Source organism: Agelaius tricolor, unplaced genomic scaffold (assembly GCF_023055355.1).
Source record: "Agelaius tricolor isolate 1412-34295 unplaced genomic scaffold, bAgeTri1.0.p SCAF_29, whole genome shotgun sequence".
In the NCBI taxonomy this organism is placed as follows: Eukaryota; Metazoa; Chordata; class Aves; order Passeriformes; family Icteridae; genus Agelaius; species Agelaius tricolor.
In genome coordinates this window covers 2,639,420-2,666,209 of record NW_027269289.1, presented here as the reverse complement: position 1 = coordinate 2,666,209, position 26,790 = coordinate 2,639,420, and the positions used below count along the sequence as shown (strand labels likewise).

General features: G+C 51.0%; 2 protein-coding genes across 6 annotated transcripts; both read left to right on the top strand.

The window, feature by feature from the left end:
* The first annotated feature begins 1,022 nt into the window (after positions 1-1,022).
* TIRAP (TIR domain containing adaptor protein) lies at positions 1,023-3,395 on the top strand. 3 transcript variants are annotated; one of them, XM_071449836.1, is made up of 5 exons: positions 1,023-1,106; positions 1,576-1,643; positions 1,843-1,897; positions 2,170-2,781; positions 2,922-3,395. In XM_071449836.1, the coding sequence occupies exons 3-5, from the start codon at positions 1,891-1,893 to the stop codon at positions 2,963-2,965; spliced, it is 663 nt and encodes a 220-aa protein (XP_071305937.1). In that variant the 5' UTR covers positions 1,023-1,106; positions 1,576-1,643; positions 1,843-1,890; the 3' UTR covers positions 2,966-3,395. The 3 variants fall into 3 exon arrangements, with proteins under 3 accessions (XP_071305937.1, XP_071305938.1, XP_071305936.1); XM_071449837.1 differs by lacking the exon at positions 1,023-1,106 and having other exon boundaries at positions 1,596-1,676; XM_071449835.1 differs by lacking the exons at positions 1,023-1,106; positions 1,576-1,643; positions 1,843-1,897 and adding an exon at positions 1,906-2,053.
* DCPS (decapping enzyme, scavenger) lies at positions 3,313-22,983 on the top strand. 3 transcript variants are annotated; one of them, XM_071449832.1, is made up of 6 exons: positions 3,551-3,718; positions 6,265-6,433; positions 14,770-14,915; positions 17,472-17,585; positions 21,615-21,725; positions 22,536-22,983. In XM_071449832.1, the coding sequence occupies exons 1-6, from the start codon at positions 3,551-3,553 to the stop codon at positions 22,800-22,802; spliced, it is 975 nt and encodes a 324-aa protein (XP_071305933.1). In that variant the 3' UTR covers positions 22,803-22,983. The 3 variants fall into 3 exon arrangements, with proteins under 3 accessions (XP_071305932.1, XP_071305933.1, XP_071305934.1); XM_071449833.1 differs by lacking the exon at positions 3,551-3,718 and adding an exon at positions 4,032-4,630; XM_071449831.1 differs by lacking the exon at positions 6,265-6,433 and having other exon boundaries at positions 3,313-3,718.
* Positions 22,984-26,790: the final 3,807 nt, after the last annotated feature.

The following is a 26,790-nucleotide window of genomic DNA, read 5'->3' as shown; positions in this document are numbered from 1 at the left end:
ACCCAGCTTTGTGCTCTGGTCCACCCTGGGCTCACTCTGGAGATGCTCCTGTGTGAGTGCCAGGGCCAGCTTCTCTGGGGATCTGAGGTCAGGGGGCTTTGCTGTTATCCAGGGTGAGGACTCGGATGGGAGAGGGAAGGACACATTCAGCAGCAGGGCTGGACCCCAGGGCCCCTTCTCCTGGTGTCCCATGGGGTGTGGGACAGTGTCCACATCAGAGGTCCAGGCATTGTCCACTAGGCAGGGAAGAGATGGGGAAACCTCCTGTGCCAGGAACAGCCTGTCAGGGAGCTGGATGGGCATGTGGGCCCTGGAGACCCCCCCAGGTTCTTGGGGATGGAACTGGACTCACCTGGAGCTCATCTCTCACAGGTGGTTCCTCCTCAATGCCCTGTGAGAGATGAGCTCCAGGTGAGTCCTGGTTCCATCTCCCAAGGAGGAGGGGTTGAGGATGATGAGGAGATGAAGGCAGTGTCAGTTGTTGGCCACCACCAGCAGCACCAGGAGAACGAGACCTGGGGAAGGAGAAATACAGGGGTGATTTTGGGGTGAAAAAATGACTTGTTAGGTAAATTTAACTCATGAAGTAAGTGTGAGTGGCAAAGATGGACCTGTCTGTATTTAGTCAGGAAACCAGGGAGGAGAAGAGAGCAGGGTGCTGGTGAGGGCTGGGCACTCTGACACCCATTAGTGACGGCATGTGGCGGATGTGGGAGGGAGGCCCCTGGTGAGGCTTGGCTTCCCCTCCCTGCAGTCCCAGCCCATTTACCCTGCCTGTGCTTTCACATTTCCCAGCAGAGGCTGGAGCTGCTGGCAGCTGGGGACACCTGGGTGCTCAGGGAGCTCCTCCACTCTGTTCCTGGGGAGGCAGGTGGGTGCCCCTGCCCTCATTTCCACCCTGGGGGGGCTTCACTGGGAACCGCTCCTGGAAGTGGCAGCTGCAAGGATGGATCAGCCCCACCATTCACTGCAGACCCCATCAGACTGCAGAGTGAACATCCTACCTGTCCTTTCCCACCCAGGTAATCCCAGAAGATCTTTCTTTGCCAAACCCAGGGGCTGATGCATCCCCTTCCCTGCTCCAGTGCCGGACTCCTGCATTCCAGGTAAGATCCCTCCAACTTCCCCCACTGCTCACTGTCCCTGCTCATTGTTCCACTCACACTTGAGCTTTTGGCTGTCACTGAGTGGTGACTCTTGGGCACTGTGGTTTCCGTGGGTGTGCTGGGGTTTTGTGGGCATTTCCTGCTGTCCTGTGCTGTTTTTGGAGTAGGGGAAAGGCTTCAGCATGACGTGGGGTGTTTCAGTTCGGAAGGGATGATGCCAGCAGTGGAAAACAGCAGCTGTTTGCCGTGTTGCTGTTCCTGGGTGTCTGCAGGGAGTGTCTGGGCTCCCTAAACCGTGCTGGGAGCACAGTGTCAAGGATGGTGTGAGCTGGCAGGGAACAGACAGGAATGCTAGGGCAGGCAGCACCAAGGATGCACAGCTCTGGGCATCACACACACTGCCTTTGGTTTGCCAGCACCCAGTCCATCCCTGGTGATCCCAGCTGATTTCCCCTTCTCCTCTCCACAGGATCCTTTTCCCACTGATGGGAATGAGGGTTTCTCCTCCCCATTCTCTCTTGGCCTCGCTTGCTGCAGGTGTGTATCTCCAGTGGAGAGAGCCAGTAATAGGTAAATGTTCCTTCCTAGCACATTTTGGGGAGAGGCAGATGTGCTGGGGGTGATTTTGGGGCTGTAAGAGGACCCCAGAGATGCAGATCCCTGGAACAGACTGGGCTGAGGCCTGCCATGAAGCAGTTATTGCTCTCAGTTTTTAATTCCTCTTTTCTGCTCTCAGGAGAGGTGTCCTGCTGGCAATCAGTGGCTGAGCAGTGTGCTGCCCACTATGGCTGGTGAGTCTGGGAGCAAACCTGGCTCTGTCCCCTCCCTCACAGCATCCCTTCCCCAACAGAACACCAGGGTGCCCATGGGCTGCTCCTCACGATGCCATGGCATTCAGGTGTTGGTGGCAGCTCAGTTTCAGGGACCAGGATGGTTTTGGGGTCAAGGTGAGATCCTACCCACCCCTTTCCATCTGGGGGCATCCTGCTGATTGAATGATGCTGTGCTTGGGAAGTCCAGGGGCTGCTGAGCCCCCAAAACTGACTGTGACCTCACTCTGCAGGTTGGTTTAGGAGGCTCCTGCACAAACCCAAGCCCAGCTCAGTGGAAAGCCTCAAGTCCAGCCACTCTGCTTCATCCTCACCTTCCTCCTCCTCCTCCTCATCCTCTGCCAAGAGCTCCAGCTCTTCTCCTGGCACGAGCTTGGCCACCAGCTCCATCTCCCTGTCTCCTGTGTCAGCAGTGGACATCAGCGCCTCGCACAGTCCCCGGTGGGACAAGAGCTACGACGTCTGCATCTGCCACAGTGAGGGGGACGTGGAGCTGGTGTCAGAGCTGGTGTCCTACCTGGAGGGCCAGCCCGAGAGCTTACGGTGCTTCCTGCAGCTGCGGGACGCGGTGGCGGGGAGCGCGGTGGTGACAGAGCTGTGTGATGCCGTGCAGAACAGCCACTGCTGGGTCATGCTCATAACCCCCGGCTTCCTGCAGGACCCCTGGTGCAGGTACCAGATGCACCAGGCCTTGGCTGAGGCTCCCATGGCCAACGGACGAACCATCCCAGTGCTGAAGGACGTGGATCGCAAGGACTATCCCAGGGAGCTGCGGAACATCTACTACATCTACATGGCGCTGAAGGAGAAGAGCTTCAGGCAGATCAGAGACACTGTCATGCGCTGTGAGTATCCTCTGGGATGCTGGTGAAACCTCAGTCCGTTGGGGTGAGGACTATGGGAATGGACCACATTCCATACGTTTATTTAAAGTTGATTTTTAGAATAATTGTTTGCTAATGGAGCTCATCTGCTGTCCCTGCAGACCTCCAGGAACTGTGCAAGAGCTCCACAAAAAGCATGGAGTAGTGCTGGGAGCAGGCAGATGCATTCTCATGGGCATCATGGAGCTGTTGCCGTTGGATCTGGATGTTGGCATGTCCCATTGGACCTTGAGGTCAAACCTGAGCTGCTCAGACCAGACCTGGGACCAAAGATAGGGAGTTCTCCACATCCATGAGGGACAGCAGACTGGAGCCCACCACGTCATGGTGGCCAAAATCTCCTCAGCGGGAACAGGGACATCCATCACACAAACACTAAGCTCTGGTATCGGGTGGTTCTCAGGGTCATGAGAGCTCTTTACTGTGCTGGCATTCTCTGTCCTGGGGGCTCTGGAACCCCTACTAAGCTGACAAGACGCCTGCTGGGCGCCTATGGGCAGGACAAGATATGAGACAGGCAGTGACGCTGCACGGAATCGTTGCGACTACGAAAATGCAGAAGTTTTACATTTTGATGGTGTTGGGTATTTATTTTTGTCTCAATCTTCGGTTCGGGCGTTTGTGGGAGGAGGAGCCGCGGGGGTGCGCGACCTCCGAGCCGCCAGGGGGCGCCATGGCTCAGCGCTCCCCGAGGCGCCGCGCGTGTGCAGTGCGGGGGCGGGCGCGAGCCATGGCGGAGGGCCCGCAGCCGAAGAGGAAGCGGGAGGAGGAGGAGGAGAAAAATGGCGGGGCCGCCACTCAAGGCGGCGCCGCCGCCGCATTCACGCTGTCGGACCTGCGGGTGCGGCGCGTCCTGCGGGAGTCGGCGCGGGACAAGATCGTGTTCCTGCACGCCGAGGTACCGGGGAGTGGGGGGGCGGTCGCGCCGGCCGCCATCTTTCCCGCTGAGGGCACGGCCCCGCCCCCGGCGGCGCGCTCGGGCAGGCCCCGCCCCCGGCAGCGCGTGCTGCGAGCCCCCGGGCAGCCCGGCCCAGCATCGGCTTCGGCTTCGGCCCCGGCCCGCTTTTCCAGCCCGGCCTCGGCCCCGGCCCGCTTTTCCAGCCTAGCCTGGCCCGGCCTCGGCCCCGGCCCGCTTTTCCAGCCTAGCCTGGCCCGGCCTCGGCCCCGGCCCGCTTTTCCAGCCTAGCCTGGCCCGGCATCGGCCCCGGCCCGCTTTTCCAGCCTAGCCTGGCCCGGCCTCGGCCCCGGCCCGCTTTTCCAGCCTGGCCCGGCTCAGCCCCGGCCCGCTTTTCCAGCCTGGCCCGGCCCCAACCAGGCGGAGCTGGCGGCCGGGGAGGCGGCTGGAGGCCTTGTTGCAATCCTCTTGTTAGTATGATTTGGTGCCTTTGGGTTCCAGCACGTTGTTCGTGCTTGGTAGGTAAAGCGGCACTGGATTGCAAGCAGCTGTTACAAATAAGAAACTTGACTAGGCCAATATTCAAGCAGCAATCATTTTATTAATTAATATGGTCAAGTATGAGCAATACAGCACTGGGTACAGTGGGGGCAGTTTTCCCTCCAACTGCACACCCATAGTTGAGGTTTACAGGTATTTATAGGGGTACTCATCAGCTTTCTCAGCAGTTTCTATTCCAAATTTTCCTCATCAGCAGTTTCTATTCCCAATTTTTTATTGCATCACAGTTCTATGCACTATTGTGATTTAGTTTTTCTCAGGATGTATCTCAAAAGGAGTATCCCCAGATGGTGGTGGTCCAGTTTCCAAAAGAAGAAAGACGAATCCCGTCTGGTGAAGTCCAGCTCCCCAGATGTGGGTCCACCTTTTAATTACAAGGACTATAAATCTCATAACAGTGATGTCCAGCTTCCCTTGGTCAAAACTATAAATCCTTGAGTTGATGTTCATCTTCCTTTCTCAGGCTGTTTTTCTCTGCTTTATTAAGGTGTGAGATAAGCATATTTCCTTTATATATATTCCAAAGCTATAGTTTCAAGGACAGAAGCAGTATTCTAAAATTATACTTTAAAAGGTTATTATTGCAGAGCTCTTTGTCTTAACTGCACGCAAAAAGCAACATTCTTAACGCTTTAATTCCAATGCTCCTAAATCAACCAAGGTTAATTGCAAACAAAAGATGGGTTCAAAGGCCTTCTTCCATGCTTTACTTTCCTCAGTTATTATTAGAATTTGCAACTATCCCATTGTTGGTCTCCACACATATCGCAATCACAAATACACACATTGCCTGTATGTACCTGACATGAAACTCAGCTTTGTATTTCACACAGCGTGCTGATTCCGGGACTGTAAATAGTACAGCCATTACAGGAAAATGTGCAGTAATTCTTGGGGTTGTGCATGGCGAGGTTACCATGCAGCTGTCTCGGCCTCTGTCTCCTGAAGATGTTCAGCCAAGCAGGAGATGAGGACAGGGAGGTTCCAGGCTGCTGCTTTGGTCTCGAGTCAGTGGGTTCCTGCAGTAACAACTGGGCACAAACCTGCTCAGAGGTTTATGTTTAGAAGGAGATAGAGGAGTCCTTCAGCTTTATTCCAAGGGAGGGAGCCCACTGGGCCACATGACCGCAGGGTTTTCTCTCGAGGTTTTGGAGGGCGCAGCCTCCCTTTTATCCTAACTCCCGGCCGCATGTTTCCCTCTTCCACTCCCGATGGGCTGAGCTACTAGGGAGGTACAGCCTTCCCAAACCCCTTACCCCATATCCCCCCTTAAACCTGCCATTTTCCCCCGAAATTCAGGCTTGTGCAGACCCTTGTCTCTTTCTGGAGCCAAACTGCCCAAAGTCAATAGAGACATTAGGACCCATTTCAAAGCCATTAACACCCATCAAACTGTTTGTAAAGGCATCAGCACACATCTTCCTTCTCAAGCTGACAGGGTTGGGAGCCCCGTGGCTCTCCCCAGGTGGTGTGGTGAGGCCTCACCTGGGTTTTGTACAGACAGGAGCGAGGCTGGAGGATGTTCCACTCCCAGCATCTCCCAAAACCAGTGCGCTGAGGCCTCTGGATCAGGGGCTGTGGTTCCTTGGAGCAGAGCAGCTGTAAGGCCCCCTGCCCCAGAACTTGTTCCCTGACAATGATGCAAATCCCCAGGCCTGCCTTTGCCCTCTTCCTGGGAAGTGTCAGAGATGAAATTGGTGATGTGGGTCAACAGGAAACCTGGGAGCATCCGGGGAGGTGCAGATGGGCTGAGTCATTGACCACATCCCCAGCTACCCCAAAAACCACTTGTGTTCCCATGTGGGAAGCAAATTCCTGCTGTGCTTCCAGGCAAATGTACTGTTTGTTTTTGGATGGATGTCTGTCCTACAGGGGGTTTTGGGCATGAGGGCTGGGGGCTGCGAGGAGTCTGCCATGATCCCTGACCTCAGACTGGCCACCCAGTGCTGGATCTGTGTTGCTGATGACTTTATCCATTTATATTCCAGAGGATTGGCCTCTCTGGAGAGGGCACAGATGCTGTAGTCATCCTGGAAAAGACTCCTTTCCAGGAGGAGAAGATCCCAGACCTGCTGAAGAAGCCCATGCACGCAGAGCTGCAGATGCACAATGACATTTACTGCACCTTCTACCTGAGCCCTCCCCCAGAGCTGAGTGGTGAGTGCCCTCAGCCCTGCCCAGGGATCTGGGAGGGCAGCTGGGATGCCAGGATATGGTTCCTGCCCATTCCAGAGGGGAGGATGCAGTGAGATGGGCAGGTGCCACTGCTGGGCCTGGCTGTGTCACCCTGGTTGTGGTTTGGTGACAGCAGCACACCTGGCCCAGGTGGGAAGTGTCACTATAGGACATGAAAGAACACAAGCACACACACTGCTGCTCTCAAGGTGAAGAGAAAAGGGAAGTTTATTTTCTGACTCCAACATTTATAGTTTTCTAAAAGTGACAGTGGATTGGAGGGTGACAGTGCCACCTCTCCAATGACACTGGACAAACCAACAGTCCATCAAATTTCTCCTCCTCCATAAAAGAATGCAAAACAATGAGTTATTTACAGAAAGTGTGTGAGAAAGTTTGTTACAAGAATGCAAACATCAGAAGGCTTAGAAAATCTTAAAAAAACCAAAGCAACAGGGGAGGTCAGTGGGTTGTTGCCACACTAAAGGCAATGTCTCATCCTGAGGCTTTGAATGCTGCCCTGTTTCTTCCCTTTTTCCCATGCCATGGAGAGGTGGCTCAGCTGATGAGGCACTGAATGGCCATCGCTTGGTGCCCTCGTACAGGAAGGTGCAGAAAGGCTCAGGGGTGTGGGTGATTGTCAGTGCTCTCAGTGCTCTTACTTGGGTGAGAAAGAGTTGTCTCCTTCCAGAATGTTTCTCTTGAAACAGTCTGCAGGGCACATGCAGCTGCTTCTCATCCCATGGTGGCACCTCATGGGCTTTTTTGTCTCCTGGTAAGAACAGGCAGTTTGTATTTGGGGCAGGATTTAAGGGCTGGTAACCTTGAGTGCTGGGGCAGATGAGCCCCATCCCCCTTAGGACTTCACACATCTGTGTGTTATAAAACTCTGCTGATAACCAAGTGTGACAAAGACTGATGAGCAGGTTGGGGAGCTGCAGTGCAAGGCTCTCACCCTGTGGAGGGGACTCTGTCCCAGTGGGAAGGTGTCCTGAAGTGCTGATGATTTCCAGCTGCCACTGAAAGGCTGGGCTGGTCTTTGGGCACTTCAGTTTAATCACAGAATTCCAGACTGTTTTGGGTTGGAAGGGACCTTAAAGCTTGTCTTGTTCCAACTCTCTGCCATGGCAGGGACACCTTCCCCTGTCCCAGGCTGCTCCCAGCCCTGTCCAGCCTGGCCTTGGGCACTGTCAGGGATCCAGGGGCAGCCCCAGCTGCTCTGGGCACCCTGTGCCAGGGCCTGCCCACCCTCCCAGGGAACAATTCCCAATTCGCAATATCCCATCCAGCCCTGCCCTCTGGCAGTGGGAGCCATTCCCTTTGTCCTGTCCCTTCCTCCCTTGTCCCCAGTCCCTCTCCAGCTCTCCTGGAGCCCCTTCAGGCCCTGGCAGGGGCTCTGAGCTCTCCCTGGAGCTTTTTCCTCTCCAGGCTGAACACCCCCAGCTCTCCCAGCTTGTTCCAGGGCAGAGCTGTTCCAATCAGAGCATCTCCATGGCCTCCTCTGGACGTGCCCCAGTGGCTCCATGTTCTTCCTGTGCTGAGGACCCCAGAACTGGGGGCAGCCCTGCAGGTGGGGTCTCACGTGAGCGGAGCTGAATCACCTTCCACAATTAATTCCATCTGAATGCTGATGTATGTTTAAATTCCAGAAGTGCAGTAATAAAAGCCAATGCTTTCGTAAACAATAACACCCAAACAGGTTTAATTGTCAAAATTAATCTGAGTCCTTTAAGTAAGATGTTGTTGCAAGGCCAAGTTAAATATTCAGGATGTTTGATGTACCTTTCCAAAAATATTCTTGTTTTAGCTCTGTTCCCACGGTGTAGGAGGGAGCGCTGTCTGGATTTGTCAGCTTGAATTGTGCAAAACTCCTTTTCTCCTGTGAAGGACTCAAAGATTTTGTTGTTGCAGTGAGTTTGAGTCTGAGGAAAACACCATAACACCACGGGTGTTGTTGGAAGAGGAGTTAAATCTCCTCTTTTTTAGCTGGGAAAGCTCTTGCTTGGGTGCTTGCTGTGTTCCAGCCCGGCAGGAGTTGCAGTGATTCCCACGAGGTGGCATTGCAAGACTGAAATCCCCTGGGCTGCCTCCAGCTCAGCCCTGCCCGCCTTTGCCTTCCTCACAGCACTTGGCTGCAGGGCTGTGGAGCTCCTCATTGCTCTGATAACAGAATTCCTTGTTTTGTTTAAGGCTTATGCCAGGTGCAAAACCCCTCCTGCATGTTTGAATAGGGAAGAAGCCTCTGGCTTTCTTCTGCTGAGCTTTTATCTTTTTAATGACTTTTAAATCTGTCTTTAAAAGGTAATTTTTTGCAATATTTGTAATATTACCCAGTGGTGTATCTTTGCTTCCCACCCCTGTCCTTGGCACCCCTCAAGTTGTTCTGGATGCTGAGCAGCCCCAAGCAGGAGATCAGGAGGGGGCTGTAGACCCTGGAGCTGCTGTCCAGGCTCCCTGAGTTGGAGTGGAGAGCAAGGAGGCTTCTTTTGAAGCAATTAGCAGCAAATAGCTGTTTGGTGGGCACATTGCATGAGCTACTGGTGAACAGCTGGGCTGGCACTGGGCAAACAGCCCTGTGTGTCAGGAGGAGAAGGAATTTACCCTTTGGAGCTGAGTCAGCCCAAGGACATAGTGTACAGTTGACATGAGGAATGTGGCTTAAAAACATAAACATGAGGAATTGCCTGTAAAGCTGCAGTCAGGGTTTGACTGACCTGGGATGTCCAGTGATAATGTGGAGACCCAGGGAGCCCTTGCTCAGGGTCTGTTGGCTCCTTAGTTGCAGGGTTAGAGTTCCAGGGTTTTATCTCCTGGTCCTCACAAGTTTACACTTGGTTAGAAGATAACAGTAAAATATTTTGTAGAAAAGGCCAGCCTTTGGCATTAAGCAGTTTCATGGAACAGTCCTATGTTGTGTGATGAAGGAATTTACCTGGGGGATTTCACAGCACCCTGGGCAACTGAACCCTGCCACACTCAGCCTCTTGCTTCTGAGGTAAGATAACCTCAAGGCAGAGGAAGTGGTGACTGAGTGCTGATGCCATGAGGAGCTGCCTCCAGAGCATGTTTCTCAGTGCTGTCTCTGTGCTCCCAGGCACCTGGGGCTCTTCATTCAGCTGGAGACTTCCTTCACTCTTTCCCCACCTCCATATTGGCCAGCAGGAGCAGGGAGGTCATTCTTCTCCTGTAGTTGGCACTGGTGAGGCCTCACCTCACCTTGAGTGCTGTGTCCAGCTCTGGGCCCTCAGTTTAAGAAGGACATGGAGGGGCTGGAGCACGTCCAGAGGGGGCAACGAGGCTGGAGAGGGGCTGGGAACACAAACCCTGTGAGGAACCCCTGAGGGAGCTGGGGGTGCTCAGCCTGGACAAAAGGAGACTCAGGGGTGCCCCCATCACTCTCTACAAGAGAGATAGGCCTCCTTTCCTTCCTGAAAGGTGCCTGTGCTCAGCTGGGGCTGGGCTCTTTCTGCAGGCAGCACTGACAGAACCAGAGCACACAGCCTCGAGCTGCACCAAGGGAAATTCAGGTTGGTATCAGGAAAAAGTTTTTTACAGAAAGAGTGATAAAGTTCTGGAATGGCTGCCCAGGGAGATGGTGGAGTCACCATCCCTGCACGTGTTTAAAACAAGCCTGGATGTGGCACTGGGTGCCAGGGTTTAGTTGAGATGTTGGGGCTGGGTTAGACTTGATGAGCTTGAAGGTTTCTTCCAACCTGGTCATTCTGTGAGGAGAGTTGGGTGCTGCTCCCTCTGTGCAGTCAAACCAGCACAGACCCCAAGCAGTGATGACTTGTTTGGATGGTGACACAAGGAAAGGGAGGCCAAAGCATGTTACTTGAGCAAATGACTCCCCTCTGACCTCAGAAGGGACATTTCACTCTGATGAGATTTTTGGGTCTGGGAGCACACTGGTGTGAAGGCAGCACCAGATGAGTCTTGCTCATCTCATTGATTTTGCTGCATGTGTCAAGGCTAAAATGGGAAATAACATTTGCAGAGAAGCCAGTTATGTTCAGAGTTTGTCTGAAGGGCAACCCAAACCCGTGGAGTTAGGAGAGGGGACTGAATTTGTGGGGAGTAGTGTATCAGAGCTGATGTGACTGTGCTGCTACCAAAGGCAGGCATGTGCATCTAAAATAAGATGCATTAAAATAAAGGCCACTTTCTGGATGTTGCTGTGATTTAAGAGGCAGCTTAAGCCTAGATGTGAGAGGAACCCCCAGCTTTGGCTCTCCCCTGCAGGGAGAGCAAGGGCTGATTTCACAGGACGGGAAAAATTTTCCACTACCAAAGGTTGGATTGTAAAAGCCAGATGGTTCAATATGCATATTGCCTGATAACATCTAATTCCTCACACCCATTTGCCAAGGAGAGCTTGATGTTTGTGGCAAAAAGCAGCCTCTTTGTGCCTGGCTGCTGTGGGACTGTTTTTCCAAAAGCTGTGCTGGTGTGATTTAAGGGCTCTTATCAGTTCTCTAAGGATCTTTGCTCCCTGGCTGCACGCCGAAGCTTCTTATCTTTTTATCTTAAGATAATAACATCTTAAAACAAGCACAAGGGGAGAAGCTGTGGCTCCATTGCTCCAACATGGGGTGGAGAAATTGTGGGAAAAATGGGAGAGTGTGGAAGGAAAGTTTTCAGTCATTCAGGAAGTAATCCACATCCCAAAAAGTCTGGTTTCGGGCAGTGAGGAGCTGGAGAAACTTGCAGGAGCTGCAGTGGGAAGGCTGGTTCTTCTCCCTGAGTCTTCATACTTTGGCTGCCTCTGGGGTGTGCCCAGCCAAGGAAACGTCTTTCATTTGCACTTAAAATAAAAAGCTCAAGCCTGAAGCTGTGGGAGCATGTGGGGTGGTTTGGAGGAGGGTGGGGGGTGTCACTGTGCTTTGCTCTGTGTTTTGCAGGGGTGGTAAACTGCAGCTTTCCTCTTTGCAGTGCCTGTTACAGCTAAAGTCCCCTGAGCACCCCAAGTCCTCCTGCCATGATCCCCAGGGGCCAGGCAGCCTTAGCTGAGTCCCTGGCAGCTTGCTTGGCTTGCCCTGGCAGGTGCTGGCCTTGGAAACTGTGAGCTCTTGCAAGCTTTATCCTTTGCAGCTTTAATTCATTCACTTAAGAGTGCCCCTGCTCTCTGGGACAAAGCCATAGGCACACCTGGCTGGGGCTGGGTTGGAATCCACTGTTCCTGTGTGACTCCTCTGCAGTTGTGACCATAAAATCAAACAGAAGCTGTTCATGCAGAAGGGGAGGTTGTGTGTTAGATATTTACTTAGGGCATTATATATTTAGTTATGTCTGCATTCAAGGTGCTGTCTTTTCACCTGATGATGAGAAGACTGCTCAGAGCTGTGTGCAGCAGGAAACATGAAAAAAAAACCTGCAAGAGCTCAAATGTTGACTTGCCTGTTGTTCTCTGGCCTTGGCACCTTCCTGCATCTGATGGTGAGGTTGATTAGGGAGCTTATAAGTGAAAGCTCTGCTTCCTGCTAGCAAAGAGAGAAAAATGCACCCCTGCCCAAAAGGAGAAATAAGTTGTGCCTGCCCTGTGTGCTTCTCCTGGCTCCCTGGCAGGGTTACATCTGTCTAAAACAGGCTGGCAGTAGGTGTTAATGCTGCAGTGGGGTGGGAGAAGAGAGTGTGAGGCCTCTCCTCACTGATGTGCTGAGCTGGAGTGGGATTTTGGCAGGGCCTGGGGACAGTGTGGCACAGAAAGGGATGAGGCATCATTAGTGAGCTTGGTGTGCCCTTTCCTACCTGCACAAGCTCTCTCTGCTCATATTTCATCCTCTCCTCCTGACAGCAGCTGCCTCCAGCCCTTTTTCCCTTAAGTTCCCCAAATGGTGTTCTGATTTTCCTTTTGTCTTGGGTTGTGTTTTCCTCTCTTGTTTTTAGCAGGAGAGGGGAGAAGTGTGTGCCTGGTCAATCTGAGCCTCCTTTTCTCCTGGGCAGTTTCCCAGCACTGTGGTGATTTCCCTCAAATGCCTGTCGTAGAGTTACCAGCCTGGGCAGTTGTTCTCTGCCTCCTGCTCACCCAGGTTCCTTCAATTAAACCTCCTGGCTTTTTATAACCTCCAGTTAGTTGATGGTCAGTCCTGTCTTCCAGAACAAACCACAGCTGCTCTGTGGTGGCCCCGGGCCGGCGTTCAGGAACAGGCTGGCTGATGTGAGTCAGATGTGAGCAGAGACAATCCCTGATGCTTCAGCCAGCTTAGGAACCCACATCACGTGTCCAGCAGTTCCCTACCCCCATTTCCAGGCTGGGGCAGGCTTTGGGTGCCCCACGGTGTACGTGCTGCTCCGGTGCACGTGGAGCCTGCCAGGAGCAGACTTGGAAACTGGAGTGTGGCCGTGTGCCAGCACTGGAAAGGTTTTGGGGCGAGCCTGGGCTCGCTGTGGATGTTTCCTGCAGCCGAGCCCAGGCTCAGCTGTGACTTGGCATCCTGTGTGCAGCTCCTAAGGACTGTCAGGCTCTGAGCAGGTATCAAACAGCCTCTCTGGCTGCAGTGATTGATGCTAATTAGCATTGCTGGGGCATTTTGGGGTTGATGAGACCTTTAGAAGGGAAATAATCATAAGTGAACCACAGCTTTTCCCCTGCCTTCTCTTCCAAACATCTGCTCAGCTGCAGCTGCACATTAAGGAGTCCTATGATCTCTCATTTAAAGCACCCTGAGCTCTCTCCTCACCATGAGCAGCCACCCCCCAGTTGGGGAGGTGCCAGGGAAGCCATTATGGGTCTCCTGAACCCCACGCACTGTGGTTATCACCGCCCAGCACTGAGGGGCTTTTGCTGCAGTTCTTGCTCTATTTTTGGGGTATAAAATCAAATTGTGAAAGTTTCAGCCTGAGGCTGGCTGTGGTATTTTATCTTTTGCCTTTTTTGTTTTCTCCCCAGTGCTTTGCTGATCTTTTTAAGCGAGGAGAGCTACAGCCTTGTCTTTTTTTCTTTGGTATTACATCACCCTGCTAGAAGTGCTAATTGAGTCCTGGAAAACAACCTTGTTTGAACATGTGTATGGTGGGAATCAGACCAGACTGCCCTTGTGGTTTGCATTTTCATATTTCATGTTACCAGCATTTTCCTGTGGATTTCATTAAGCTGGGTTTGGCATGGAATGAAAAGGCAGAGTCTCTCAGATTGTGCAGCGCTGACCTTAAAAAAACAGAAAGCAGAAAACTAAAAAAGACTCAAACCATCCTAAATCCTGGCTCTGAGAACAAATAGGTGTTTATATTCTGTGTCTAGCTAGCCTGTATACGCACTTAAGGCATGAAGCACAACTTTGGTGCCCTGCTGTGTGTGCAGCCCCTGATTTTCTGTGGCAGACCCTGGGCACAGACTGCAGTGTTCACAGTGCCTCAGTCTGGTCTGCCTGGGGTTTGCTCAGGCTCATGGGGCTTTTCTCCTTCATGCACTGAAGTTTATAGCAGCTTTGTCAGCTGGGAAGGCAGAGACACTCCTGTGCCCTTGGAGCACCTTGGAGCTGTGGCAGACTCCTTATCACACATCCAATCTTGGCCAAAGACGGATGTATTCCGTGTGTTTTGGCCCTGTGGGTAGGATGTGCTGCTGCTGACATCACAGCTGCCAGGTTGACAAGGTGAGCACTTGCGTTCTGTTCAATGCCACAGAAATTACCCAGCAAAGTTCCAATCCTGAGGCAAACAGAAAATGTTTTCTTTTTGCCAGGGTAAATACTGAAATTATTTTTGTGGGCAGAGCATCACTCAACCCTCTTCCCTTGGCTCATCCTGGGCTGTGTTGACCTATCAGGTCACGTTGTTTGGTCTGGATCTGTCCCTGTGCCCTTGACTTCTTTGCCTCCTGTACTTGGGGCTTGAGGCCAAGCACTCTGAGCTCTGGGAAGAAGCTACTCCTTGGAATTCATCTGGGTTTGTGGCTGGATGAAGTTGCTGGGTGCGTCCTGTGAGCTTTGAATTTAAGTATGAAGAAGATGTGTCTCTGTCCCCAGGGTGGTGTTTCTGTCCTGGTTGTTGACTGCACATAAACACTGCCCTGGGAGCCCCACCTCTGCCCCAGTGTTGCTAATAGGCGTGAAAGAGCGAGTGTGGAAAAACTCAGACAGCCAACTCCTCCACCTGAACTGGAAGGACAGGCCCTGGCTGTGCCCTTGGCTTTTTCTTCCTCCAGAAAAGCAGCAGCAGTGCAGGAGGTTAAAGCACTTGTTTGCTTTCCATGTCCATTCTCCTTCACCCTCTCTTCAAAATGTCTTAGTGTGGCATTTTTTGGAAGGGAAAACAGGTTTGTTGGGGACTGAAGGAAGCAGCATGGTTGGTAACTCAGTCACTGTGTTTGTTCCTAGAGATCAAAGCCACAGTGGTGTACCCTGCCACAGAGAAACACATCCAGAAATATCTCCGTCAGGAAGTGCACCTCATCCGGGAGACCTGGGAGGATTACAGGAGCATAACCCTGCCCTTCATCCAGTCCCAGAGCTTCAGCATCCAGGTACGGCTACCACGCCCTCTCCTGCAGACACAGATGGCTTTGGTCTCCTCTGTCAAAATGCTGCTGTCAGAAGGTTTCTCTGAAGCCCATGCTGGAGAGCTGGGAGTGTTCTGCCCCATCTCCCTGTTGGTTGTGTTGGTGTCCCCAACACAACCAGCAGGGAGTCTGTGTCTGTGGTGCTGTCCCCTCTTATTTGGGTGGCTGGGACATCCTTTTCCATCTTTGCAGAAAAACATTTGCCTTAGAGCTGGACTTCAGGTTACCTTCCCCAAGGTTTCTGGAGAAACTGAGGTTTGTTTCTCCTTTCCAAGGTTGGTTTCCTGGGCATTGGTGCTGTTCACTGGGCTTCCTAGGAGTCTCTGGGTTGTTGTGGAAATGGAAAGGCACAGAATGTGCTTGGATTTCTGCATCACAACTCACTCCTCCTGCCATTTAGCCCCTCAGTTCATATTCCATGTGGTTACTTTTAGTGTGCTACTTGCCCCAGGCAGCCCCAGCTTTTTCCTTGGCTTTATCCTTTTAGACTGTTCATCTCCCTGTCTTTCTCCTTTAGTGACCAAAGGAATACAAGTCTGTAGGGATCAATTCATGCCAGCCTTTGCAGAAGGGGGAATAAACCAAATCCTGGGGCTGCTGAGGCTCTCCATTAAAAATAACTCCCCCAAACTAACCAGGAGCCTTGGATGCTCCCCCTTGCCTTCCCCCATCTTTCCTGCTGCCTTAAACTGCAGCATTTATTAGCTGGAGAAAGGCAAGTGTGTGTTTCTACCAGGCCACAGCCTTCATGGAATATTTTCTCTGTGCTTTTGATCCCAAATTTCTTATGTTTTCTGGTGTAGCAGCTGCCTTCAGGAATTACTTGAGCTCTCACTCTGCCTCTTGCCCCAAATGCTTGTGGCTGGTTTCAGTACATGGAAACATGTTCCTGGTGACCATCAGGAGCATCTGCTGAGAAATCATGGTCAGTCCTTGACCTCTGGGGTTTAATAATGCTGTTCCTTGTCTTTATCCAACTGGCTTTGCCAAGTGGAAGAGGAAATGTGAGGGGTGACAAATACCAGGGGACTACAGAGGCGTCTGTGTTTCCTGCTGGAAGAGACAAAGTGTGGATGCTTTCAGGATAATGGTTTCATTGTGGTGCCAGTCCCTGGACATGTGTTCTGCTTGTGCTGGGAGCAGCAGGAGCAGTCAGCCAAGGACCTGCCCATCACGAGGCAGCCTTGGGTTTGAAATTCAGCTCATCTGATCAGTGAACTTATTTAGGGCACTGATAGCTTGGCACTTGTGATCAGAGCAGGCTTAAAAATCCCAACAAAAGGCAAATGTCAATTTTCTGCTGAGCTTCCCTCTGAACTTCCCTCCCAGGGTTATGGAACAGAGTGAGCTTGTGCTGTGATTTTGAGAATCACTTGAAGAATCTAATCTCTAAGATGATGCTAAGGAGAAAAGATAGCAATTTAAGTCAAAAATCCCAGATCAAGGTACGAGAAGTAGTTTTTTGCCTCCAGATGTATTCAGGTCAGTTCACAGCAATCCTAAGTTTTTATTAGATTAATGAAACTCTTGATGGATTTCCCCCAAAGTGTCTGGGGGGAAATCCAGCCCAGCTCATTTGGTGTACTTGTGAAACTGGCTGCACCTTCCCTACCCACCTGGGGCAGCCAGAATATTTCAGACCTATATTTGGTGAGGAAAATGATGTTTCCAAACAACATTTTCAGCTTCCAAACTTTAGCAATTTCCTGCTGCCTTGTGTTACCACCTTCCAGGGACCTGGCTGAGGACTCCCTTGCCAGTCCAGTACTTAACCTAGGCTTAAGCTAGAGCATAACATGTATTTTGGAAGTGTAAAGAAGGATGCTGGAGCTGAGGCTGGGAGCCAGGGAGAGCAAAGATGCTTTTCTCTGGTCTTACTCTGTCACTTATCCCTGGTGTCTTCCATTTCCATAACTCTTCTCTGAATGGTGCTTTGCCTTGCAGGAGGAGCACGGGGGGATAACCAGAGCAGGGATTACAGGCAGGCTGGAGGCTGGAACCTTAAGTATGGAAGAAGAAGAGTGGTGAGCTGTTTTCTAATCAGCCAGTGAGCCAAGAGACATGCATTGCCCAAAAAAACCACAGGCCTTTGGTATCCCTGCAGAGAGCTGCCAGCAGCCAGAGCCACATCCAACTCTGCTCCTTCCTCTTTGAATAGGGAACAAAATCAGCCAAGTTCCCTTCCCAGACCTGATTGTAAAGAGTTTGCTGCAGCTTGGGGGGTAAAAAAGATGTAAACAGCCCCATGGTGCTGCAAGAGGTGTGTGCTGAGCCCCACAAGAGCTGGGTTCCACTGCTTTTTACTGAAGTGCTCATAATGTTCTGGAGTTTATTGGTTGATGTAGTGTTTTATGGCTAATTAATTACAAATTATTTGGTCATTTAAAATAAAATTGGCAGGTTTTTTATAAATTCTAGTTGCAGAGAATTTGCAATAATCCATGTGCTAGGGCTAAATACACCTGAGGTGTTGTTTTTTTAATTCTCTGCTGACTTCTAAATCACATATTTCTCTTTCAGTGGGTGTATAATATCCTGGAGAAGAAAGCTGAGGCTGATCGAATCGTCCATGAAAACCCAGATCCTTCCAATGGCTTTGTTCTGGTTCCAGATTTAAAGTGGAATCAAAACCAGGTTGGTTTGCTCCTCTAATGCTGCCTGTCTGAAGGTAATCCAGAGGAAATGTCCACTTTCAGGCTACTAAGAGCACCCTGAGAGAGTCTGAGTAGGTTTCTGTGCACACTGTTGGTAGTGATGACGTTGCCAGGGCCTTTTAGCCCAAGCTGATTGGGAATGCTGCAGACCCAGGCTGTTCTCTCCTGCTGAGATGCATTTATTAGATTTACTTTCTCTTGTCCATATCAACCCAAATGTTGTCAGGATGTGTTCAAACCAAAACCCTGTGTATTTCTTCTGCTGAACTTGTCTGGTTTTTGGTTTTGGTTTTTTGTTTTTGTTTTGTTTTGTTTTTTTTTTTTTTTTGCAAACCTTGACTTGAGGTGTAAACCAGGCAGCTGTGTTGTCCTTTGGTTGCTGCAATTAACTCTCCTCCACAGTGTTAAACAGATGGTTCTTGGCTGATGAGCAGCTGCTTTACCCCTTGTGGGAGTGGCCACTTGGTGAAAGTGATTTCTAAGACCAGGCTGTAATCCTAAATTGAGAATTATTTCTTGGGTTCTGGCTCCCTTTTGTGCTTTAAATTTGGGGAGGTGAAACTCCATACACACACCCCTCCCTTGAAGTTAGTGGCATCAAAAAAAGTTCCCATCATGTTTCTGATCCTCATATGCTTCACAAGGGGGCATGTGGGGAGAGTTGCTGAATGATTAAGACTTAGAAATGGAAATTAAAACTCAAGAAAATGGGAACAGAAGGCTCTGGTGGGCAGCTCCATCCTGTGTGTGTGTGCAGGGAGCAGCTGTTTGTGGTGCAGAGCTGAGCTGTCTCGGGGAGTCCCTGCAGGGCAGTGTCTGCTCCCTGTGAATTCCTTGCACATCACTTACTCCAGAAATCCCCTGTCACGAGCTGATGGGAAAGCTAAGCTCGAATTTCCACTTGGTCACCAGAGGCACACCCTTCTTCCTGATGAGGTTTTGCAGCACAGGGGATGCATGTCCAGCTTGTAGGATGTGCCCTGTTCAGTGCCCTCCCAGTGGAGCAATATTTAAAAACATGCAGCCTGTTGTCCCTTTCCTTGCTGTGAGCAAAGCCTTGGTGGATATCGTGTGCTGCAACCAAGCTTTGCAACTCACATCAGGATTGGGCTAAATCAGAGATGGGCTAAAATTTGTGTTTGGATTTCTCTAAAGACCTGCTGCATCCACATCTCCCAGCTGCTGTGGTCAGGGAGTGCCTCAGTGGTAGGATTTGTCCTTAGGGGAGGTTTCCCCATGTTCCTGTTGCCTCTTGGAGTGCTGAACAGGATCTTCTGGACTTCTCCACGACTGCTGGGCTGCTGTCTGCACCCCAGTCATCCCTGGAGCTATCTGGGCCCTTTGCTCTGCTGATCTCCTTCCCAGGCAGGCAGACAGCATCCAGGTTGCCTTTGAGTCAAGGAATTTCTTCTTGGCTGTGGGTGGCACTGAGCCAGAGCTGATCCTGACAGCCCCGGGGCTGCCAGGGAGCACAGGTTCCTTGTGCCACATCCCACCTGACAGGCAAGGCTGCTGAATGAAATCAGGGAGGTGAGATGGTGAGATGCAGCTCCCAGCAGGACTCTCCCTCAGAAGTCCTTTGAGCAGTGTGGCCTCACTCCTTTAGTCCCTGGCCCACAGATCCCACAGGTGAACTATGAATTCACCTGCAGTTATTTCAGACTACTGGATGGGGGGGAAATTCCCTTTAGCACTGTGAAATCCTGTGAAATCTGCTGGTCTCAGCCTTCTGGGTGCTGCTACCCAACCTTGATAATGGTTTGAACTGGTTTTTTGGGCCTTTCTTTTTTTTCTCTTTTTTTTTTTTTTTTTTTTTCTTTCACAACTTTTGAGTTGGTTTCAAATCTGCAGGAGCCCTGAGGCGTTGCCTGAAGCGATGCCTGGCATGACATCATTCCAGGCCTTTTTAGCAACAGGCTTATTTGTTTCAAACAGCAACATGCAGATGTTGTTCTAAGGAGAAGAGCTGTTTGCTTTTCCTCTCATCAGCCAGCCTGGAGCCAGAGAGCACAAGCTGATACACTGTCTTTTTCTGGAGCTGTGCATGGGAATCAAATAGAACCCTGAGCATGGCTGTGCTGGCTGGTGCAGGAACAGCTCTGTGCTTCAAGAGCTTTGTGAAGGGTTCTGAGAGCATCCTCTGAGACCAGCATCTATTTCCAAAGAGCTGCATTGGGTTTCTCACAGCCCTGAAGAGATCTGCTGGATCTTGAGTATCCAAACCCTTTACTGTCCAGTGTTTATATTATCAAGCCACTAACTGAGCTGGAGGAGACTGGGATTTTAATGTTTTTTAAAGTGTAATGATCCGCAACTTTGTGTCATGTTAAACATAGAATGTGCTGAGTGCTTCAGGGGATGCCAGAGGTTTGTCTGAGAGCTGCTCAAGGGACATATTTTATCTGCCCTGGGTTTGCACAGTGACCAATTAGGCCTTGAAAATTGTTATTTATAGACTTGATGTGATTCAAAAGTGGCCAGCTGTTTGCACAGTGGAAAAGTAGTGAGCTTATCACTGGGAAAGGTTTCAGTTTTAGCCACTTTAGTTTGTTGTAGTCCATGGTGGTGGTGGTGGACACAACCTTCCCTGAGACCAATGGGCAGGAGCAACAAGAGCACCAGCACAGACACACACAGACTCTCACACACAGACAGACAGAGCAGCTCAGCTGGGAAGGCATGGGAGGGTCCAGGCATGGAGCTCCAACATGCTGGAGGTGTCAGGGGACAAAGACAAAGGAGGGTCCAGGGTATAAATCCAGGGAAAGAGGGGGCCGAGGAGAGCCTCAGGGTCTGAGGCTCAGGGGTGGTACACAGGGAATGCCAGGGTACATGGACAGGGTTACACAAACCAATGGGATAATGGGGAAGGGAGAACTCACCAGGACATGAACATACAAGGGTAAAAGGGGTAGGGAAGGCCAACAGGGAGGACAGAACTGGGACAAATTAACATAGTGCTGCAGAGCACCATGGGGGAAGCTTCTTTGCTCACCCTGAGGTGTGAGGAATGCCTGGAGCCTAAGGTGCAGCTCTCCAGAGCATCACTGTTGTCTTCTCCCCACTAGGCTCATGGCTTTCCACAGTGGTTCACTGTAAATGCTCATCTCAGCTGTCACTGAGAATGCTGTGGGCTGTGCATGGGGGTGCTGGCAGGGGCTTAGTGACCCTACATGTCTGGGTGGGTTCCTGCACTTGGTCTCCAGCCTCCAGTCATACAGAGAAAGCATTTTTGAGGTGCTCAGGAAGATGTGAAGGTGGGAAGGGCAGCACCGAGTGCAATGCTCACAGTACAAGAGGGCTGGTCACTCCATCTGCCTCTAATGCTGAGAAAGTTGTGATCCCACTGTTTATGGGTTGGGATGAGGCTGTTCCCTTCTGGTCATGTCTGGACAAAACCCAGAAATAACGCTTTAAGGTGTAGTGGGATTGTGGGTGAGCTCATCCCATACTGGGACATTCAGCCCCCTGTGGTTGTTGAAGACCAGTATCCCGGTATGACACAAGGATCCCTTTATAACACAAATATCCCTGTGTAACAAAATATCTGTGTATGACACAAGAATCTCTGTATGGCACAAATATCCCTGTGTAATGCAAATAACCCTGTATGGCACAAATAACTCTGTGTAACACAAATATCCCTGCATGGCACAAATGTCCCTGTGTAACACAAATATCTGTGTATGACACAAGAATCCCTGTGTGGCACAAATGTCCCTGTGTAACACAAATATCTGTGTATGACACAAGAATCCCTGTGTGGCACAAATATCCCTGTGTAACACAAATAACCCTGTGTAATGCAAATAACCCTGTATGGCACAAATAACTCTGTGTAACACAAATATCCCTGCGTGGCACAAATGTCCCTGTGTGGCACCAGGATCCCTATATAACAGCCTGGGAAGCTGTGAATGGTGTGTCAGGCCCAGAGATGGGGCCTGAGCCAGCTGGGATTTATTTTTTCCATGTGCTGTTTGTGTGTCCCCTCCATGCCCACCTGCAGCTGGATGACCTGTACCTGATCGCCCTCGTGCACCGCCGGGAGATCAAATCCCTGAGGGACCTCACGGCCGAGCACCTCCCACTGCTGAGGAACGTCCTGCAGGAAGGGAAGGTGAGTGTGAGCCTGGTCCCACGCTGCTGCCCTGGCCAGGGAGAGCTTGGCTGCCTCTGCAAAGGCACGCCCTGGGTTTTCTGGCACAGCATCTGCCTGGGGACTGCTCCTCAGGAGATAATGACTCATGAAACAGGGCTGTGTTGCCCTCTCTGCCTGGACAGCCTGGCTCCTGCTCTCCATCAGCACCTTCCCCAGATCATGCCACATCCAGGTGCTGTAGGAATGCTCTATACTTCCTGTTAGCAGTGAGCTCTTCATATTAACAACCCCATCCCAATCCCTTGCCTGTTCTCACTGGCTGATGTGTTTTTCCACAGGGTGTGTTTGGGAGATGGATGTGCAGTAGCTTCTCTTTCTTTCACTGTGTTAGAATTTGGAAAGTAATTGCACTAGGGAAGGTGGGAGATTAATTAAGAGATTAGTCAGGGGATTGCAGCGAGCGGAGCCGGAGTGCCGGAGTTTGCTGTTGCTGTTCATAGCTTTAATTACACTGGCTGGTAACGGATCCCTGTCACTTTTCCAATGAGTTGGAGTGATAAGGGTGAAAGGGAAAATGATAGGGGTGGATAGCACATCCCATCATGGAGAGATAAAAGTGGGGCAGCCGGAGGCCTTGCTCTGTGCCTGCAGAGGCTGAAATGGAGGGTGGGGAAGAGTTCTGTCCTTCCCAACTTTCCCTTTTCCCTTGCTGTGAGGAAGCTGAACTCCCTTTTACCTTTCTCCACACCTTTCCTGCCATCCAGGGATGCTCTCCCCCATCCATTCCAAGGTTTTGCCAGTGCTGAGCTCTCTCTTTCCCCTCTGCAGGAGGCCATAGGGAAGCGCTTTGGTGTGCCCGGCTCCCAGCTGCGGATCTACCTGCACTACCAGCCCTCCTACTACCACCTGCACGTGCATTTCACTGCCCTGGGCTATGATGCACCAGGCAGCTCCGTGGAGAGAGCCCATCTCCTGGCTGATGTCATTGACAACCTGGCCATGGACTCCATGTACTACCAGAAACGGGCTCTGACCTTCCCCCTGCGGGCTGATGAACCCCTGTTTAAGAAGTTCCAGGAGGCAGGAAAAGTGTGAGGAGGCAGAGGTGTTTTTGTATAATTTTTTAAAAAAATAAATACCCATTTTTGGGATTTTTTTTAAGGTTGTGTTCCTTTTATGTTTTTAAACTCTGTTTTTGTACAAGGTGGGGCTGATGATCCTTTGCTATGGAAACGGTGTTGTCTGTTCAAGTCCATTAAAACAGTGATTGAATAAACCCCTTTGAGTGTGCTGGATTTTACCTCAGACTGGGTGCCTGTGGGATGCTGTGAGCAGAGGGGTTTGGGTGGGAGTGGCTTTGTGTATCCATCTTTTCCACCTGTCCCCAGATGTCAGCCCAAATAGGGTAATAGGTAGATGGACAGGTCCAAAAAACCCTGCTATCCTCAGAAAGCTTCATGTGTTTCTACAGATTTACCCCTGGGAGTGAGATTGTACTTTCCTTGAGCAGGGAGGGGTGCCTTGCTCCAAAGAACTCCAGTGACTAACCCGAGTCCTCACCCTTCCTGTCTGGCTGTGTGGAGACAAGTGCTGTGTGCTGCCTGATCCCCAGCCTGAGAGCCATCACCCCTCTGCTGCTCCTTAGTCATCTGTGTCTGAAACAGCCTCTTGTGCAGGGACAGCCCTTTCTGACAGAGGCTGCTAAGGGTTTGCAAGGATTATGGGTTAAAACCCCCCAGAAATAAATAATAGTGCTCTTCCTTCTGCTGAGGTGGTGGCAGGATGGGAGAGTGCCAGGAGTTGGATTCAATGATCCACTGTGGTGGAAGACCCAACTTCTCTGGGTGCAGGGAGCTTCCTTGGCCACCCAGCCGTTGGTTCCCTGGCAGCCTCTCCACTGAGCACCAACCTCTGAAAACTTCATGAGTTCTTGGTGTCAAGGAGGGCTCTGGTTTCTGGTTGGTAACCAGGGATGTAATTGCAGGAATCATCTTGCTGCTTGCTACCCCAGTTCTTCGCTCCTTTCCACACCCTGAGCTCTAAGAGGGGTTTTTTTGCTGATGGTGGAAAACCCAGATGGGATTTATTTTTTCCAGGCTGCTGGCTGTGCTGGAGCAGAACCTGGAGCTGGCTGGAGCAAAGTGCCATCATTGGAGCTGCCCTGGGGCTCTGCTCAGCTCATCCCATTTATAAATATTGAGGTCAGGCAGCTCCCTGATGCCTTTTAGCAGCAGGGAGAGGCAGAGCAGCTGGATGCAGCCACCTTCTGTTATTTCTCTGCAGAAATTCCCATTTCCTGGGTGAACACTTGGGGTTGGTGATCTTAGAAGTATTTTCCAAATTATTCTTGGAGTCTAGAAATGCAACCCATAGTAAGAAAGCTGCAGTGATCTGCTGTGGGAGCCTTTCCCTCTTGCTTCAGCTCTCCCCACCTCTAGAGCAGAGCAGAGCAGGCCAGTTGATTTGGGGAGCTGGGGAGCTTTAGGATGTGGACATGGTCAGCGGGGTTGCCTGTCCCATGGCTCTCCCCTTCCCTAGGTTTTATATTGCTAAGGGACAGGGATGATTTTTTTCCCATACCAAAGCATTTTCTCTGCCAAGGGGAGCTTGGTCTCTTTTGGTGAGGGAACATCCCAGTTTTATGTCTCCACCCAGGCCAGCCCAGGAACAGAGATGGTTAAACAACACACAGGCCCATGCTGTTTCTAAGGAAGCCTCCCTGGTCCTCAGGTATTGAAAAAACACCCTCAGTCTTGAAAATAGACTCTCAGAGGGCTGTGACAGACAACCAAGCAGCACATCTTCCACAGACCATCTGCCTGGCTCCTGCTGGATTGATCGTTTTCCTGGGAGACTGCACTGGAGAGCAGGGAGTGCGTGGAGCCTCTGCTGTCCCAAAAGAAGGGGTCAGGGGGAGGCATTCTGATGGATTTGCAGCCTTCAAAGGATTAACTGAGGTCCTGGGGCTGGGCCTGCACAGCCAGATGGCATTCCCAGGCTGTGGCTTGAGGAAGGGTGAGCCTGAGGTGATCCAGGACAAAGCCGGCTTGTGCTGGGCATGAATTGCCACATTCTTGTCCCTCTGGAGCAGATGCTGCTGAGGGCATTCCCTTCCTCCTTTCTGAACAGATCCTGCTTGCCTGGCTCCTGCTTTGGCCTCATCACCCTCTTGGGAGCATTTTGGCTGTGCTGTGATGGATGGCACAGCCTCTGCCCGTGCCCTGGTGGGGCAGGACACCAGTCCTGTCCTGCACTGGTTCCCCAAACCTTTCTGTCGGTGTGAGTTCCAAAGGGTGATGGCAGAGCTCGTTACAAATTCACTTCTCAAACTGCCAGCAATTTTTCCCTCTCTTTTCTTCTCCAAGTTACTCAGCGCTCATCATGCTGAATTAATCCAAGTGGCAGTTTATCCTTTGTAAATTAAATATTAGGGCAGGGTGTAGTCATTCACAGTGACTAACAACCCAGCAAAGCTCCTGGCACTCTGCTACAGCAGCAAATATATTCCCATTTTCTGGTGGGCTTTGAACCCTGTTGTCTGCTGAGGCTGTGGTGGCCACAGGGAGCTTGTGGTTGGTTTTTGGGGTCCACCCAAGGGAAGACAGGTACCTTGTGACTGCTGGTGTCTTGAGATCCCTTGGGATGGACACACCTGGTGTCCAACACTTGGAATGGGATCACCATGGCTTCCCAAACCTTGGTGGTGCTTGAGCCACAGCACCGTGACTGCAGAGGTCTGGGCCATCCCTGATCCTGGATTTGCATCTCTGCAAGGGCTTTTATCCTGCTCCCAGTCCTGTTGATGTTGCCCTGGGCCATGGGGGGATGCTAGAGATGGAGACCATCACCCCAAAACAAGCCCATCCACCATCACCAGCAGGATGCAGCTGCTGGGGACTGAGAAGATCTTGGGAAGAGAAGCTTTGCGGCCTTTTTTAATATTCTTTCTGTCTTGGGGGCACAGCAAAAATAGACATTTGGGATGCATTATTATTGCTGGAGTTTCATTGAATGCTGTTTATTATTTTCAGATGCAATAAACCAAGATGTGGAACACATGAGACCAAAGGGTCAAAATATCCTTCAAGCAAATCCCTGCCGAGCTGTGGCCCCACTAATTATCCCAGATTGTCTACAAGTCTGTGGCAATTAAAACCTAATTATAGCAAGTTCTCCTGTCACCACGGGTAAAACTGCCCCACTTGTTAATAGCAAGGAAACCCCATCTTAAGAAGGATGAGAAATGAGGCAAAGATTCTCTTCAAATATGGATGTAGTTCCCTTGGCAAAATCAGATGTGTCAGCTTGACAGATATTTTATCAATTTATATTGGCACTGGACATGTTGTCTCAGGGATTGGCAAAACTCACCCCAGGCAGGAGGGATGAGTTTGAGGCTGCAGACATAAAAATAAAGTTTTGAGGGGAATTAAAAATACTTCAAAAGTTGATTGCTAATTTTGTGTATTGTGGGGCGGGATGGAAATGGAATCCCATGGGAGAGCACGGTGGCCTGACATGGGGCATTCCTGTGGTGAAGAGTAATTAATTTTCAGGAAAAAGAAAAATACTTAATATTAGTTGATGATTTTAAGCAAAGCCATCCCCAGGGTGTTTGTGTGCCATCTCACAATGGTTTAGAGCTTAATCTCACGAGGCTTCCAGCATCATCTCATGGGGGTTCAATGAGGGAACAGTGCAAACCCCCTGTCTCCGTGTCAATCTCTGGGGAAATTTCCTTTTATCCCATGGAAAATGGCCTCTGTTTGCAGCCACTCGCCCTGTCCGACAGGGCTGTGCCATGCTCCAAACGGGCAAACTTTGCTGGACTTCTCCAAAACTAAAGCTGCCAGCAACTGGGACCCTACAAGTCCTTAGAGGCCCAAGGCCACCATTCATCTGATAGCAAGACCTTGGGGAAAGGATTTCTTTTTCCATGGAAAATGGGCTCCCTTTGAGGCCACTAGCTCTGACCAAAAGGGCGGTGCCAGGTTAGAAATTGGCAAACTTCGCTGGATTTCTCCAAAACTAAAGCTGCCAGCAACTAGGACCCTGCAAGGCTGCAGAGCCTCAGAGGCCACCA

Excerpts from the sequence above, each read along its gene's own strand:
- DCPS (XM_071449831.1), top strand. The coding sequence starts at position 3,313 with ATGGGCAGGACAAGATATGAGACAGGCAGTGACGCTGCACGGAATCGT. Across the intron at positions 3,719-14,769 it reads TCGTGTTCCTGCACGCCGAG|AGATCAAAGCCACAGTGGTG; the intron begins GTACCGGGGAGT and ends GTTTGTTCCTAG. Across the intron at positions 17,586-21,614 it reads TAAAGTGGAATCAAAACCAG|CTGGATGACCTGTACCTGAT; the intron begins GTTGGTTTGCTC and ends GCCCACCTGCAG.
- TIRAP (XM_071449835.1), top strand. The coding sequence starts at position 1,972 with ATGGGCTGCTCCTCACGATGCCATGGCATTCAGGTGTTGGTGGCAGCT. Across the intron at positions 2,054-2,169 it reads AGGATGGTTTTGGGGTCAAG|GTTGGTTTAGGAGGCTCCTG; the intron begins GTGAGATCCTAC and ends CTCACTCTGCAG. Across the intron at positions 2,782-2,921 it reads CAGAGACACTGTCATGCGCT|ACCTCCAGGAACTGTGCAAG; the intron begins GTGAGTATCCTC and ends CTGTCCCTGCAG.